The 15878-nt window shown below is 40.2% G+C and overlaps 2 protein-coding genes and 1 long non-coding RNA gene across 4 annotated transcripts; all 3 read right to left on the reverse strand.

Annotated features, from left to right (window-relative positions):
• Positions 1 to 216: 216 nt before the first annotated feature.
• Positions 217 to 2777, reverse strand: LOC106675618 (uncharacterized). The gene is made up of 5 exons (XM_076880937.1): positions 2605 to 2777; positions 2179 to 2270; positions 1608 to 1802; positions 1443 to 1519; positions 217 to 1186 (listed from the first exon to the last, which is right to left on the reverse strand). The coding sequence occupies exons 1-5, from the start codon at positions 2753 to 2755 to the stop codon at positions 217 to 219; spliced, it is 1485 nt and encodes a 494-aa protein (XP_076737052.1). The 5' UTR covers positions 2756 to 2777.
• Positions 2778 to 4196: 1419 nt separating this feature from the next.
• On the reverse strand, positions 4197 to 6289 carry LOC143415680 (uncharacterized). Of its 2 annotated transcripts, none has more exons than XM_076881043.1 (5): positions 6159 to 6289; positions 5947 to 6059; positions 4872 to 4966; positions 4696 to 4761; positions 4197 to 4526 (listed from the first exon to the last, which is right to left on the reverse strand). In XM_076881043.1, exons 1-5 carry the CDS (start codon positions 6205 to 6207, stop codon positions 4475 to 4477), a joined length of 375 nt encoding a protein of 124 aa, XP_076737158.1. In that variant the 5' UTR covers positions 6208 to 6289; the 3' UTR covers positions 4197 to 4474. The 2 variants fall into 2 exon arrangements, with proteins under 2 accessions (XP_076737158.1, XP_076737159.1); XM_076881044.1 differs by having other exon boundaries at positions 5947 to 6004; positions 6159 to 6199.
• Positions 6290 to 11089: 4800 nt separating this feature from the next.
• On the reverse strand, positions 11090 to 12955 carry LOC143415658 (uncharacterized). The gene is made up of 7 exons (XR_013096090.1): positions 12919 to 12955; positions 12668 to 12793; positions 12043 to 12110; positions 11900 to 11939; positions 11723 to 11753; positions 11547 to 11623; positions 11090 to 11221 (listed from the first exon to the last, which is right to left on the reverse strand). It is a non-coding gene; the product is annotated as an uncharacterized LOC143415658 (long non-coding RNA).
• Between the last annotated feature and the right edge of the window lie 2923 nt (positions 12956 to 15878).

Consider the following 15878-nt stretch of genomic DNA (forward strand, 5'->3'; position numbering starts at 1 on the left):
GTAAATAAGTTCTGCACAAATTCAATGTTTTAATGTGTGTTTTTAAAAATTAAATTGATGCCATTGCTTAAATAACAGTTTATTGATGTCACATAAAGGTAACATGTAACAACAAAAGAATTCATGAAATATATTGAAAATAAAACATCAGTTATTTTGTTCCAGCCAGCCTGAAGGATCTGTTTTTCTTTTTGCTGTTTTCACTGTTCATTTTTTTCAAACACAGGTATCTTGGCATATATATATGTAAAAAAAGAAATAGTCTGCCTTTTCTCTGATTGCATTGTGCACATCTGTATCCATGTATATTCTTTGCACTAGGTAGTCCTCTTTTGCCCACACAACAAAGTCACACCACTGCATCCCACTGATGAGCAGTTGTCCTTGCACTTGCCAGTAATATGCGTGGCTCTTTTTTAGTTTAGGGGTACCACATTCCATCTGCACATATTTGCAGTCAATAAAGTTTTGTACATTGGGACATTTGAATTCGACGAAGCCAAACTGGGGGTATTCATTGGGGTCAAAAACAACACCATCAGGAGATGCAGCAAGCCAGGGGGCAATGGGGTGAATGACCAGACCACAGGGTGAGTAGTTAACATTCATTAGCCTACTATACTCTGCTGCTATTGCAGGCTCCATCTCAGTTCCTCTCCTCATGTCTGTTGTCTGCCTTGTTCCCTTCAATATATGCTCTGCTAGTGACTCGGCCGAGCTCTGGCCTCTGACGTGACACACCTCCCGAAACCTAGAGGCAGTCACTCTGGGCCTGCGGAGCTGATGCCACTCAGACGAAGAGCTTTGCTCACGTGTAGCTTCCTCTATTTTGTGAGCCATTTCCAGAGTTACAGACAAGCTTTTCAGATGCAGAAGCTCTTCTTCTGAGCACACAAACACACAATCTGATGGCAAGATGTCATACCCCTCCAGAGGCAAGTGCGGTGTTGGTGGTGCATCGCGGTGTAGTGTGATGTACCGGGTTGTCAAAACCGGCTGCTGATATGACAGAACACTGCCCTCCTGCACCAGCCCAAAGGCACTTTCCACAAGGGGCTTGTCAGGTCTCATGTTCATTGTGGTCACAAGTGGCCTGTCCTCAATATTAAATTTTGCATATGCCTCCATTATTCTGAACAAGCAGGGATCTGGTAACGGACCCACCATGCCTCTGTAGAAGCCACTCCTAAAGAAAACATCAATGACAAAAATGTAAGGAAGAAGGTTGTTATACTGAACAACAACTAAACTAAAAACTAAAAGGTGTAAAACAGTGGTGCATAAGTTAGAGACTGGGATGTATATGTACATGACTGAGTTAGCCGTCTTCAGAAAGTGTAATGTTGTATGTAAATTAATACCTATTCTGACACATGTATGTATGAAAAAAATAGCAACATACATTTGTAACACATGAAGCCAAATTTTACAAATGTAATTACCGTACTCCAGTCTGGGCCATCCTATTTGGTACTGGCTTAGTGAAGATCATGGAGTTGATGGGTCCTGGCCTCACACCCTAACAGAAGACACATTTACTATGGATGGTGTTGCTGTTCATATGTAAACATGGACTAATTCAAAAACTTTAACCTCATTTAAATTACCACTGTCCGTGGCTTGTGCCATTGCTGTTCAGATTCCGTGCAGCTATGCACAGGGGGGACAACCGGCACTCTGAGTTGTGAGTAGTGTGCTGTTTGGAAGAGCAATGCCACTGTGTGATTGCACATAACAGCGCCTGCCACACAGGAGCACTGGCTATGTGTCAGTATCACCGGCGATGAATCCAGAAGCTTAATCTAAGAAGAAAGAACGAAAATTAAAAATGTAACATCTTCATGGAAGAGCCGAACAGGAACATAGTTCAGTGTTATGGTTACGCACCCTCCTGAATGCTTAGTGTTTCTTTCTCTCCCTATTAAAACAACAGCCATCCTTGATAACTGTAATAACTTAGATTGTGTATATTTGCAGTATTAACTTGTTGTCAAATGTTTCTGATCACCCAAACACACGTTGATTTAACTATCTGACTAGTCAAATTAGGAGTGATAAAGCAGGGAGACAAGGAAAACATTCAAGTTGATGGGCCTTTAGGAATGAACTTAACTAATGCTTAAATGAACTGAACCCCACTGAACGGGGATTAACAACTTTACACAGCTTCCTGCCTACACTTAGTCTGTGTGGTGCCTCACTCTTCCTCATTGACCTGTAGCACAGGGCTCTCACACCGACCTCCCCTGACAACCTGTCTTTATTGGACACTGAATAAAGATACAAGTACCATTAGCATTATTTCTGTATTACTCATTTCAGCATGTCTCAAACATATATATTTTACACTTAGCAAGAGTAGCATTAGGTAGTTAACTACCTCCATAGTTAGCCAACTACCTAACGCTATTATAACAGTGTCTAACAACAAAAGTGACATTAGTTAAGAAAACCTCAACTATAGTTTAGGACGACATAAAACACCGTTTAAGAAAACATGTAATATAGAGAATTGACATCAAATGAAGGACATAGCGGAGTAACGTAGTGTTTGCATTTGACGTTAGCTAGCGTTTCTTTGTCGGTTAATTTACGTTTTCTTACCTTCGTAGTTGTGTATATATGATGCAGCATATAACTTAAATCCTTTATCTAATTTGCTGGTGGGGGTAGTCGTCACTCTGCAAATCCGATGAACATCGGTGATGTTCAATTTTGGGAGCTCTTGTAGGCAGCGAGTGTAGAACGTCGCCATGGTTTAACCGCACCGGAAGCACTGGAGCAGGACTACATAGAACGCGGAAGTGTTAGTGCAAGTAGTCCATTGGGTAGGATAATAATGTTAAAAAAACATGTACAAGATGGGTATGTATACTTGTAGCCAGAATTTAACAACTACAAAGTTGTAGCATGTCAGTACCTTACCCCATCCATTATATCCACACTTTCAGAAAAGGATATGGTCAATATCTTTACAAATACTATCTAAACTTAAACGGGATATTCCCTCTGCTTCTTCTGCTTCTCGTATACACCCTCAGGGTTTGTGATCAGCTAGCGGCTGATATGATCATTAATCCTGTAAAATAATATTCTTTCTGTTTATGAATCTGTTTGCATGGATTTCTTAATCCGTTTCCACTGTTAGCAGAAGTTGTGCATGCAGTTTTGGTGTGCTGCTCTCCAAGACTACAAGCTGCGTTAAAGTTGGAAGTAACTGGCCGATGTTCCACTGTTGAAGATCAGCTGTGCCCATTTGTTGCACATTGTGGGTATGGAGAAGTTGAGGCCCTTGCAGGCTACCCACAATTTCCCCAAACTGAGCGATTATACATCTTGCTTCCATATTTGTATCTTGTGTCACTAAAAATACATTTTATTTTAGTTTTATACATTGATTAATGACCTGCAGAATCTCCTTATCATATTAAGTGATTCATAATTGTCACTTTATGCTTTCTCCATCTCTAAAGTGATGACATCCTTGCATTACATACTTGAGGTTCATTTTCTGCAGGCAGGTTTCTGACAGAGAACAGGCAGATTTACACTATAACCTGCAGCAATGGACACATAAAGAAATGAAAAATTACATGTGATAACTTTCTAAACACTGTTACATTAATGATTAAGTAGATAAAACATTTATGTCAGCCTTGGCTCATAGTTCATTTAAAGACAAGAACTTTGTGTGTGTTTCAGGTCCTGCACTCTCAAAGACTGAATGAACCAGCATTGCAGCCATGGGTCACTGTGAGCATCACAGGGAAGGTTGAAGCCGCCCACTGCAGCTGTAAGGCCGGAGTCACGGAGACCTGCACCCACGTCACTGCTCTTCTGTTTAATGTAGAAGCAACAGTGTTGATCCGTGGCACAAGGACTGTTACAGATGAACCTGCATACTGGGTAATATGACCAAGATAGTCAGTGGTTGGCCATGAGATAGACTTCTCCTCTTCAGCTGCCCAAAAAAAGGCTCTTGATCAAAACAAACAGACCATCTGTAGTGACAGGTAAAAGGAGCAGTCCTCAAAAAAGAAATCCCACCTGCTACTGTGGAGGAGTTGTCACTGCTATAATGCCATCATGTTTTATCTAGGGGTCTAGATTTATGCCTTTAGTGTACTGCCGTGTAAATAATTTGCATTTACTGAATGAGTATCACTGTTCAAAAATTGAATAAAGAAACAAACTAATTTTTGCCTTTTTTTTTTATATTAAAACCACTTTATAGAACATCACATCAGTTACAATGTAGAATCCATGTCACTGGAGCATTTTGATTCAATAAACAGTAAAAAGGTGAGCTGTGAAGACCAAGGACAAGTGCAGTTCACAGGTTTTCTATCCAAGGAATCCCAGAAGATTGCATGGTGTCATTGCCCAGCAGTTGTTCGCAGGACATATGGACTCAACCTCAACAATCCCTCACACTGAGCAGCATGAAGTGACAGTGCAGAGGAAAAACTCCCCTTTAACAAGAAGAAACCTCCAGAACCAGAACCCGGTTCAGTACCAGCAGCCATCTGGGTTTGGAGGAGAGAGACAGAGACACAGAACTACCAAAAGTATTTTTTTTTTTTTATGTGATTGACTGTTGTTGTAATTCAAGCCCTGAGTGTAGAGCAGGTAAGATATAAAGTTGCATCCTAAATTCCATGCTCATGCAGAGTGTTTAGTTTATGACTTTTTCACCTGGTCATTTCTTGATGAACAGATGGTCTTTTAGGGTTGACCAAGCTGGTACCTTGACTCTGTTCTCTGCAAGATGTTGCAAAAAACAAAATCATATGGAGACAATATTGGACACAAAAAATATATAACAATTTAGTTAAATGTAGCATTAACTCATAAGTCTTGCTAAAGTAAACCTTGTATTCTGATTCATCACAGCAGCAGTTAAGTTGGATGATGTCAGCAACTGCAGCAAGTGTCTTGCTGACTGAATAATTTCATCTTGCATAATCTGAAACAAACACAAAGACAGAAACAATTTATAAATTAACGTTCGATAAAATCTAAGAATTAATCATTTATTAGATACCAATATGAATATGTCTACCATAAAACTTGTGTGGAGCGAAGTTACATTCAATCAAGATGGTCTGGCATGCTACAACTTTGTAGTTGTTAAATTCTGGCTACAAGTATACATACCCATCTTGTACATGTTTTTTTAAACATTATTATCCTACCCAATTACATGTTTCTTTTAATCAGAGTATGCTGTTTTAATGACTTTACAATATCATTTACATTGCGTTCCTTACATTTTCCCAAATTGTATGTTATATTAATCCTATATTTCCGTTTTAATATTTCTAATGTTTGCCTTGTTTTCTTCACTGTCTGGTCTGCCTCTGTCTCACCTGTATGGATGCATTTACACCTAAATGTCCCCAACAAAGGATGTTTTAATTCACCACTATTCCAGTGAAACACGAGTCTCCCATCTTCCTGCTACCGGTCTGGAGTTTTTGTTCACCAAAGCACACACCAACTTCATACTGACGGACAGATCACTGCCCTTTTGCCGCCTTGTCTGACCGTGTTTTGTGGCTTTGGTTCACTTCACCTCACTCTTCCCCATTCTTGTCATTAAATCAGGCCGTTCTGCAACCATGGCAGCCAATTCACTCTATGGCTTTACTCATGGTGTATTTTACCACTTCACCAAAGGCCGTTTTCGTTTACAACATTATATTTGCAGTGTTCGTCTATCTATCAATATCTGCGGAGTATTTTTTTAACGAGTATCCTATTTTCTAAAGCACAGCATGTAAAGGGTAGCTCGGTTAGCAGGATGCTAGAATGTAGCGCTTAGTGAGACACGCCTCAGACGAGTTGAGCAAAGACCCCGTCTGTGTACTATATACGTGAGCAACGGATTTAAATAACATTAACATTTCAAAAGACAAACTTGAAGATAAATAACAATATACTTACCGAAGAATCGCCAGGGTTTGCCGCTTCCATCTTGCTGCTCCTAAATTCAAAACTGCCTCTGCAGTCAGGCAGGGGAGGCGTGGAAATTGTCTTTGAGTTAGTCAAACGTTTTCCTTAGTTCCAGTAGATGATAAAAAAAAATAAATGGGATTTTAAGTAGGACTAGGCGTTCTGTAATGATCTCTATTTAGGAGAAAAACTTAATCACTCACCTTTAAACAGCTCTCTCTTAGGAGACACACTGCTGGCTAACGGTGTCATGTGATCAAACAGCGTAATTTAATTGGCTGAGAGCCACTCGACTCGATCTGGTGCTGATTGCTCTGGCTTGGGTCATTAAAGTTCATCACTTTTGCAGTTGAATTTTTGCAGGTGAATTTTTTTCAGGTGAATTTTTTTCAGGTGAATTTTTGCAGGTGAATTTTTTGCAGGTGAATTTTTGCAGGTGAATATTTTTGCAGGGAAATTTGGAGGATAAAAATTCAGTGTCATAAATTCAATGTCTAAAAATACTTGAATTCTGATGATACTATATTTCTTCCATATTTTCACTTTGTTTGAATCCAAATTGAAATGTGTTTGACTCAATGCCGTTCAGGCCTTTTCTTTTCCCTGCGAGACGGAAGAGATGAGAGTACAGTGTTAGCAGTTGAAGCTGATCCACGATATGATTTCAAGCTTGCAAACTACAAACTGAATCAGATTCAGAGTTGTAGTTGTTTCACATCACTGTTGATTATAAATGTGGAACTATATTATGTTGTGTTCTGGTCAAATCTAACAGATTTAAAACTACAACAAAAATTCATAAATATTGTGTTTTACATCTGATTGCCTCGAGGCCTAAAGATATCCTCCACATTATTACTTGAACATATGAAAGTGATGATCACCTCTTTCATTGAATTTTGTTTTTATCAACCTCATTACATCTGTGGTGTTCCCGGTCAAAGGTGAGCGCCAGAGGAAATGAATGGGAATCCACACGCCCCTCCCCATTGACTGAATGACTCAACAACCCACTGAATGACCCACCGAATGGCCTGCTGAAAGAACAATGAACAACCTAATTGAACAACCCACTGAACTGAATTTGATAGTGACATATCTTTGTTAAGCTAATTTAAGGGCTGTTAAAACAGACCGGTCACTTTTGTTTTATTTAAGTTGTCATTTTATTTTGCTGGCATAATATCTGTGTTTTTCATTGCTCATTTCACCATAGTTTTTCACAGTGTTTGCTGGTGAAAAGAAGATTAAAATACAGTACTGGTTAAACATCAGTTGGAGCATGGCCCCTTATGTTAGGATGCCTGGGTCGTCGACCCAGGGTTTTTGAGTTTATGATATTATTTATACTGTCTAGTTTTTGGTTTCTTTGAGTTCTGTCTTATGGCTTAGGTCTCTGTCTTCTTTAGTTGCTCTGTCTCCCCTATCACCTGCATCCCCTTGTCTAGTTCGCGTCTATGTGTATCTTAAGTTCCTATATCCCCGTGTTCAGTCAGTGTTTGTGTCTGCCCTGTTCCCACGTCTCTGTTCCCTTTGTAGTGCCTGCTTATGAGCCTGTGTCTTTGTTCAGTCTGTGTTATGCGTTTCCTGTTTTACTTTGAAGGTCTGTGTCTTATCTCAGTGTGTTCAGGTTACGCTTCTTTGGTCTCGTCAGTTCTGATTTGTCCCAGCTGTGTTTCCCTCCTGTTACTCATTCCCTGATTGCTCCCTCTGTGTATTTAAGCCCAGTGTTTCTCTGTGTCTGTGTCGTGATCTACCGTTTACGCTGCTGTGTGGTTTGTCAAGCCGCCGGTGTTAGTTTGTTTTTTGACCTTTTTCCAGTTATGTTATGTTTGAGTTCAGCATTAAAGCTGTTTTTGGTTTAAGTTCTGTCTCCGGAGTCTGCACATTGGGTCCTATTCCTGCCTGCACACAGCCTCACCTAACACCTTATTCTACTTTGAACATGAAAAACCTTCAGGAGCAGTTATAACAAGCAAACCAAACATAAACAACCCAGAGAATCTAAAGAATATAATTTTAAATCAGTAACACAGTCCAAAACTTAAACCCTGGGTCACTGAGCACAGGGCCCTGACATTTTATCACACTGGTACATGAAGATAAGTACCAAGAACAAGCAATGACTCACTTCATGCTTGCTTTTTTTCCTAGCCTCTGATGTAACTTTGTAGCCACTTGCATTGTGATTGTCTTATTTGTTGCGATTTAGGGTCTGTGAGCACAAGCAGAGGTTTGTGCTCATAACCGTGACGTCATGTTAAGAGGCTTCTTTAACATTTAATGGTCGTGAAATATCTCCTCTACTTAAAGTTATACAGCTGAGAGCATTTTGAGCACAATGGAGAAGAAAATGTGCACTGAGGATTTTGAAATGTGTTGTCACTGATGAGAATTTATTCACTTAGTTTCTGTTTACAGTTTAAAAGTCTTCGTGAGAACAAGCACTTCTAATCCAGCAAATTCACTAAGTTTGGTGTAGTAATCTGTCTTAAAATATTATGTTTCATTTAGCAAATATGGAAAAGTGCCATCAGTCCTGTGTTGAGAGGGTCATCCATCCGTTCTGTTCTAATAAACCCACATTTCAGAAACACCTTTAGATCTGTTCAGTTTTATTCAACTCTTTTCTCAAGTCCCTTTATATTGTAAGGTAAAGACACTACAAAGTTAATCTAGGACAAATGTTCACTCTAATTCATTGATGAAGTGAATGCGAGTGACTACATTTCATGGTCCTCAGGATCTGTATGTGTTGTGTGTTTCTGTGTTTTGTGTTTCACTACATATGTATATTGTATCATGATAAGACAGACATTAATGTAACGCACACATTAACATTTTTGCTGATGGAAAACAAGCACAGCAGGTATCCTGTTTGAAATACTTTGGATCCACTTGGATGCATGTATATGAACACACACGAGGACAAACTGATTTCAAAGAAATAAAAATGCTCAAAATTTTAAAGATTGAGTTATTTTGTTCATGTCTTTGAAGGTTCTCAGTCATCCAGGTCATCGTAGTCTAAGGAGCTTGGACGCTTTTCTTTCCAAGCTCCTTAGATTATTTTGTTCATGTATTAGCTGTTTAGTCGTTATATTTTAGTATAGTTTTTGAGTCGAGGTGAATAAAAGTAGCATAGATTAATTTAAACAGTTTTAACTTAAGAATTTTTGAGGAAATCGTGTATTAGGTTGTAATTGTATAGAAATGTAAGGTTACAGCTATAAACAAAAAGTACATTTAATGGGTTACAGTGAAAGGAAGTGCCTGTAAATCAAGACTTTCCATTTTACTAATAACAGAAATGTACAGAAAATCTACTGTGATTGTGATGCTGTGCGTGTACTTTCAGATGTCTCAAAACAGAATCACCAATTACCAGAGTTTGTTCCTCAGTGGGTGTGCTTCAAAATGGAAAAAATGATTAGAGACATGAACAGCTCCATGCCCTCCTGGGTTTTAATTGCACCTTAGAACACATATGCATCAACACTACAATGAGCGGGTGGAGGGAGGTTTGGAGTCTTCTCCCACCCCCATTCTCTGCGGCCTGCTGGAGCGGGAGGGCTAGTAGGAGGAGTTGGCCGTCCGACTGCGGTCTGGGGTGTGGGGCCTCCCTGCTGCTGCGGAGTCGGGGTGGTCTGCCTCTCCCCACCGCAGGGAAAAGGGTAACACCACCTGGGTCTGGGTGCAATTCCCCCCTCCAGGGGCAAGGGTACCTAGACCCGGTTTGTAGAGTACGCTTGGGGAGTGTGATTGTGTGTACAGCGTCTCTTTATGTCTGTCTCCACGTTGGTTGAGTGTGGAGTGAGTGCATATGAGAGCACGAGGGTGGGAATGGATGTTTGTGTCTGTGTGTGCCTGTATGTCTGTGTCTATATGTCAGGTTGGGTATCAGACGCCACCTCTCTGGGGACACCTCAGGCCCTCCAAAGTTTGGAGGCCTATCTCCACCCACCACCACTTCCCCTGCCGGTGGCGGACTCCCTCAGGTGTCGGTGTGTTGGTGGTTCTTTGTGTCTGGGGGTGGGCGTCCGGGTACACACCGGCTCACTCCTTGGCGGCCGCTTGTCGGGGCCTGGGGCCTGGGGCTCGCTCGGGCCCCCTTTGGAGGTGGGGTGCCCCCGGCCTCTCGGCCTGGGGCTCGGTCACTCAGGCGCAGCTGGGGGCCGGCGGAGCTCACGGGCGCGTCACTGCAACTCCCCCTGACTTCTGCTCCGCGGCTGCTGGGCGAGCCCTCATCTGGGACTCTCCTCAGCTCTTACTGGAATAGTGGCGCGGCTGCCCCTCTGTTGGTCTTCCATGGTCTCTTGTGTTCTGGGGGCCTCTGGATATCTGGAGTTTTGATCTCCTCCATACCCGCTTCACACCCTGGAGGACGGGGCTGTGGCCCCCCCACACTCCCTAGCAGATCATTACATGGAGAAACCTTTGGAATGCAAGCATGCTGATCCACACAGGTATGTACACAGGTGTACACATGGGTATTCACAGACGCGGACTACAGCTTTCTTGGCTGCTGCCTCAAAGCACACTGTGCGCTGTCTATCTTGCGTGCTGCACAATATCGTTTATTATTTAGTAAATATTGATATCTATGACTAGCTAGTTTATTGTGATGGTGCTTTGTTTTCTCTATTATTATGTTGCTCTTTGTTGTTTGCTGTCTCCTCTGTTTATTTTTTTTGTTTGTTTTTTTTTTTTTCTCCATACAGGTGACCCAGGAGTTCTTTTTTTTTTCTCTCTCTTCCCCCCCCTTCTCACCGTCTCTTCTCCCCTTTGGTTTTCTTTCTTTCTCTCCCCCTCTTTCTCTCATTCATTCCCCCTGTCCTATTTATTAAAAAAAAAAAAAAAAAAAAAAAATGACAAAGGATGAACTGAAGCTCTGCCATCACGTAATGTCGCATACTGCTGTTTCTGATGTCATTTAAATTAAAAAAAAAAAAAAAAAAAAAAAGAGACATGAACAGACATGAACAGTTTGGTGAAGTACTTTCTGTTTACTGTGATGCTGAAACCTTTATTGCAGACACACACACACACAAAATCATATAAACAGGCAGTACATGCAGTACATTCAGTATATCCAGTATCTGCTTTCTACTTTCTGAGCTATTTAAACGCAGATTTTATATTTAGCATAAAGAACCAGACATTCAGAGGATGATAAACTCCATATTCCAGCCTTTGCTGCTTATCCGCCAGCATTGCTGCTGCTCTGAGGGTTAAAGGTCAGGCTTCCTCCTACCACCAGATAGCCCTGCAATAAAAGGCAGTAACAGGTAGTATTAGGTACAAACAGGCTATATGTGACTGAGTGGCAGCAGCTCATTCATTAATCCCAGAAATTCCTGGATGTTGAATTTTCAGATTTTGTCCAGATGAACAGAATCAACTTTCTGGGATTTACCTGGATGATTGAGCATGGATCAAGATCATATTTAATAAAACTGATGAATGAATGAATAAAGGATGACTCGGCATGTTTTTACTGTGATAGTTTTAGAAATTATCAGTGTGGTGTAGAGGATTTTTGAAAGTTTAGCACATTAGTGTTCAGACAGAAGGAAATCAAGCTCACTTACGTCCTCAAACTGGGTCTTTGCATCAATGATGCTCAGCTCAGCAGGAAGAGGGATGGGTATGTCTTTAACAAGCCACTCTAAACACACATACACACACAGACTATAATCCAGTTCCAAGTGTAATAAAAAAAATCATGAGAGTCAGGTGATGTATCATTCTGTATGGTAGTGCTTACTTCTTATGGGAAAGACATTAACAGCAGCAGCCTGCACAGATAGAGACACACACTTATTATTATTGTTGTTATTATTATTGTTATTAGCATTATTATCATCATTATTAATATGATGATGTTAAAAATCTGCTGGTATAGAGAAATGGATGTAAATCTATTGGAGCACTGTCTTCTTACCCACATTCCGTCTATGATCTTTCCAGCTTCGTCCTTACATCTGAAAAAGTTTCACTTCAAATCCTCACAATATACAACACTAGAGTACTAATGTATACACAGAGTGTACTATACAGTCAGTGTCAATTTGTGTTCTTACTTACTTTATATTTTGAATGTTCGCAATGAGGAGCCGTTCTTTGAATCCAACATCCATTTTAAAGTCACACTTCTACAGGAAAGAAAGTTTGATCATTTCTGCATGTGTGGTTAGTCACTTCCATGTATCTTGCATCCACACCACACAGCTCACACAGGAGTGTCCATAGATATTCACAACAGAAAGACTCCCACAGTCAGCTGTTGCAGTTGTGTGAGTTTTCTGTTGTCTATATTTTTTTTTTACATTTAGCCAAACTTTCACAATAAAAGCATCAGAACATCTTTGAACTGCTCTATTCTGCAGAACATCATGGACGTTCAGAAACATGTCACAGAGTCAAACTGAAGAAAGCTTGAAGTCCAATTCTCAGGCAGCTTATCAATTTGTTTGTGATTTATTTGTGTTCTCATTACACAACACGTAAGCTGAAAGTACATCTTTTTCTTAATATAATATGCAGTAACATCAGGCTGCAGTGAGTGATAAAGTTGTGTCAAGGATAGCTAACGTACATCCTTTATTGTACCCAGCTCTTAAAGTAAACATGCAGATAAAGTCTGATGCGGAATCAATACCAGCACAGAGTTTGCATATTTGTTAAACACTGCATCTGCACATGTGCTTACCATAAGAAAATATGTTTGTTGATCTTTATGTTGTGCTTTGAAATTCACAGTGGCAGAGAGTCCAGAGAGTTCAGCCTTACTGATTTTAATGATTGGAGCCTCAGTCAGCTCCACTGTCCAAAGACCCTATGAATATTATTAAAAAAGCCATGTTAACAGCTTATTTTCATGTAATGATGTTTGATGATGAATGAAGTTTAAGGTGAAACTTATTTGACTCTCTAACATAAACTCTTTGTAGAGTCTAGTACCGGTATTTTCAGAGCTTTCAGGGCAGGATTTAACCCACTTTTCCATCCTTCAAGCTGTAGAGAAGAAGATAGGTGATTAGAAGACAGTTTGAACCTTTGTTAAAATATTTGTGTGGTATTACTGCTTTGACTAAAGAAATGGATCCTTAAAAAAGTGGGGGGGGGAAATTGTGTGTCATGGTCCCCTAGTCCTCTGGCGGCTCCAAGTTTTGTTTTTCTCTCCCTATCGCTCTCTGTTCTGCATATGTGTGTCAGTCTTATGTGCGGGACCCACTAGGGAGTCCCGCCTTTGGCTGAACACACCTGCAGTAATCCACCACCTGTCCCAGATCACCTAATCAGTAAGTCACTACATAAGGTGGGGATTGCGACTCATTCTTTGCTGTATTGTTAAGCTATGTGGTTAGTAGACCTTGGGTCCTGTAACTTGTCAATGCGCCTAGTCTGTTTTCCCTCGTGACTAACCACATCATCATCCTCATCCTTCTTCTTGTGTACAGACCTTCTCTGGAGTATTTGGGGTGACTCCTTGAGTTGAGTGAGTGGAAAGCATGTTAGATTGTTATTTTATTTATGCTTCTTCATTGACAACCTGGGGTTTGGTGGTTGCCATTAAAACGGCACTTGTCTAAGTGCATTGTGCTAACTCTGACTCTCTCTATGGTGTGGGGTTGTTTTTCTGGAGCTGGGCTTAGCCCCTGAGTTCCAGTGAAAGGAACTCTTAATACTTAAGCATAGCAAGACATTTTGGACAATTTCATGCTCCCAATGACCCCAGAACAACTTTGGGATAAATTGGAGTGGACACTGCGAGCAAGGCCTTCTTATACAATTTCTGACCTTAAAAATTACACTTAAATTCATATGTATGTGAAGGCAGATAAGCAAATACTTTCGCCAAAACAGTCTGTTGTGATGATCACCATAGAAGCAATAATGAGAGTTCTTCAGCTAGGAAGAAATGCAGGAGTAGCACAAAATTTTAAAATGGCATTCTTTAATTTATTTCCTTATCATATTAAACAGTGGCGGAAGATCTGGTGTTGTTTCTTCCAGTGAGAGCAGGTGTTCATCAGCTTTTCTCACCTCTGGAACGTTAAATTCAAATGGTCCTGATTTGTAGATTGCCATGGCGGCCCCATTGAAGAAGAACTCAGAGATGCCCACATAGATCATCTTGTTAGTCTCTGTGAAAACTGGTTCTTTTCCTGGCCTTATTGAATCAGTGTCCACAGCCTGTCCATGTACAGAAATTAAGCCCTGAAATACAGAATGGTCATTTTTATTTACAGAGTAAAAATAGCAACAAGGGGAGCAAAATAAGACTTCCAAGTCATAAAATCATGAAGGAGACATGCCCAAGAATCTCAATGCATCTACTGGTGTGTATTTCATGGTAAAAACATTTCATTAGATCACATTACTATTAACCCAGATGCTAAGACTCTTTTCAGGCCTAATGTTGTCCAGCAGTGATAACAGCTGGCATTAAGAAAACACAACATATCAGTGTCACTACACCTTACAGTTTATTTGTGTTGCTGTGCTCTGACTTTTAACCAGGCATTAATGTCTGTAAGGTTATGTTCAGGGTCAGGATAATTCAGTGGGGTTTTTTTATTACCTTGAAAGATATATCAATGCTCCTCGATTTCACTGCAATATTACTGCTCAAGGAGTAGTCCAAGTCTAATTGGCGGTTTTCATGGACTGTCTTCATCATTGGCAAATCCCTCAGCATATAATTTATGATAAACCTAAGAGAAAGACAGAACTACAGACACACAAACACTTCTGAGCCACACAGATGTCATAAGGTCTGCAAAAGGCAGATTAATACTATAAAAGAATAAAAAAAAAAAAAAAACATGTCTCGTATGTGGTGTTTGGTAGTTCAGGAGGGACAGCAGGTCATCTAATAATTGGAAGGTTGATGGTTTGATCCACAGCTTCTCCAGTCTTCATGTCAAAATACCCTTGGGCAAGATATTGAAGCCTTAGTTGGCCCCAGCGTAGCTGTGTGTGAATGCTAGCTAAAAAGCATTTAGGTGTATTTAAAAAAAAAAAAAAAAGAAAAAGTGCTTGCATGAATACGGGTGAATGACGCACAATGTACAGAGCACTGTAAGTGCTTGATTAAAGGAGTGCTGTGTGAGAACCAGGCTTTTTGACATAAAATCACAGTTGCTGTTTGAGTGATTCAATTATTTCTCACAATTGTAAACAAAGTATCAAAACTGTTGGCACTTTATTTAGTACTTTTGGGTCATCTGATTGTTGGGGTTTCCTCTGTATTATTGAAGAATGTTTACCTTACAATACAAAGCATGTTCAGGTGATTGTTTTTGTGATAAAGAAAATCTAATTTAATTGAAGTTATGAAAAAATATGTCTGAAGACACACAGAATAAAATCTGTTCTTACGTTGCATTACTTTGTTCAGTAGATTACTACTTAACAGGTCTATTTGTTTTTTGCCTCGTTCATTTATTCTGTTTCTGATATATTGTGCCGGTCACTATAGTGTCTTTGCTCATAAATTTGACCAGTGATAGATGACGTTTGACGTTTCCACTGTCTTTGCCTTTTTTATTTTTTGTGTGTGTGATTGCAGCTTCATGTTAGATGCATTTCTCTCCCAAAAGCTCAGGTTGCCTGGCAGAGCTACCACTCATATCTGCGTAGGTAGTCATACACAAGGTGTTTATCCTAAGCAGCACACTCCATGGGATTCATTCAGACAGGCTTCAGCTGTGTTTCAGTTGGAACTGACCTGATTGAAGAGAAGCTTGTAAATTTCTTTCCAAACAAACCTGAAAAACAAACAAAATTCAGAAATCCTTTCATTCATCAGCAGGACTGGTGTGACAAGACTATTGATCTACCAGCTGATGGTTCATGTTTCTCTGAGGATGAAGTGGAGAAACTGATCCTAAGACATCTTTAATTTGTGGACAAAT

The sequence above is a fragment of the Maylandia zebra genome, unplaced genomic scaffold (assembly GCF_041146795.1).
Source record: "Maylandia zebra isolate NMK-2024a unplaced genomic scaffold, Mzebra_GT3a scaffold02, whole genome shotgun sequence".
NCBI lineage: Eukaryota > Metazoa > Chordata > Actinopteri > Cichliformes > Cichlidae > Maylandia > Maylandia zebra.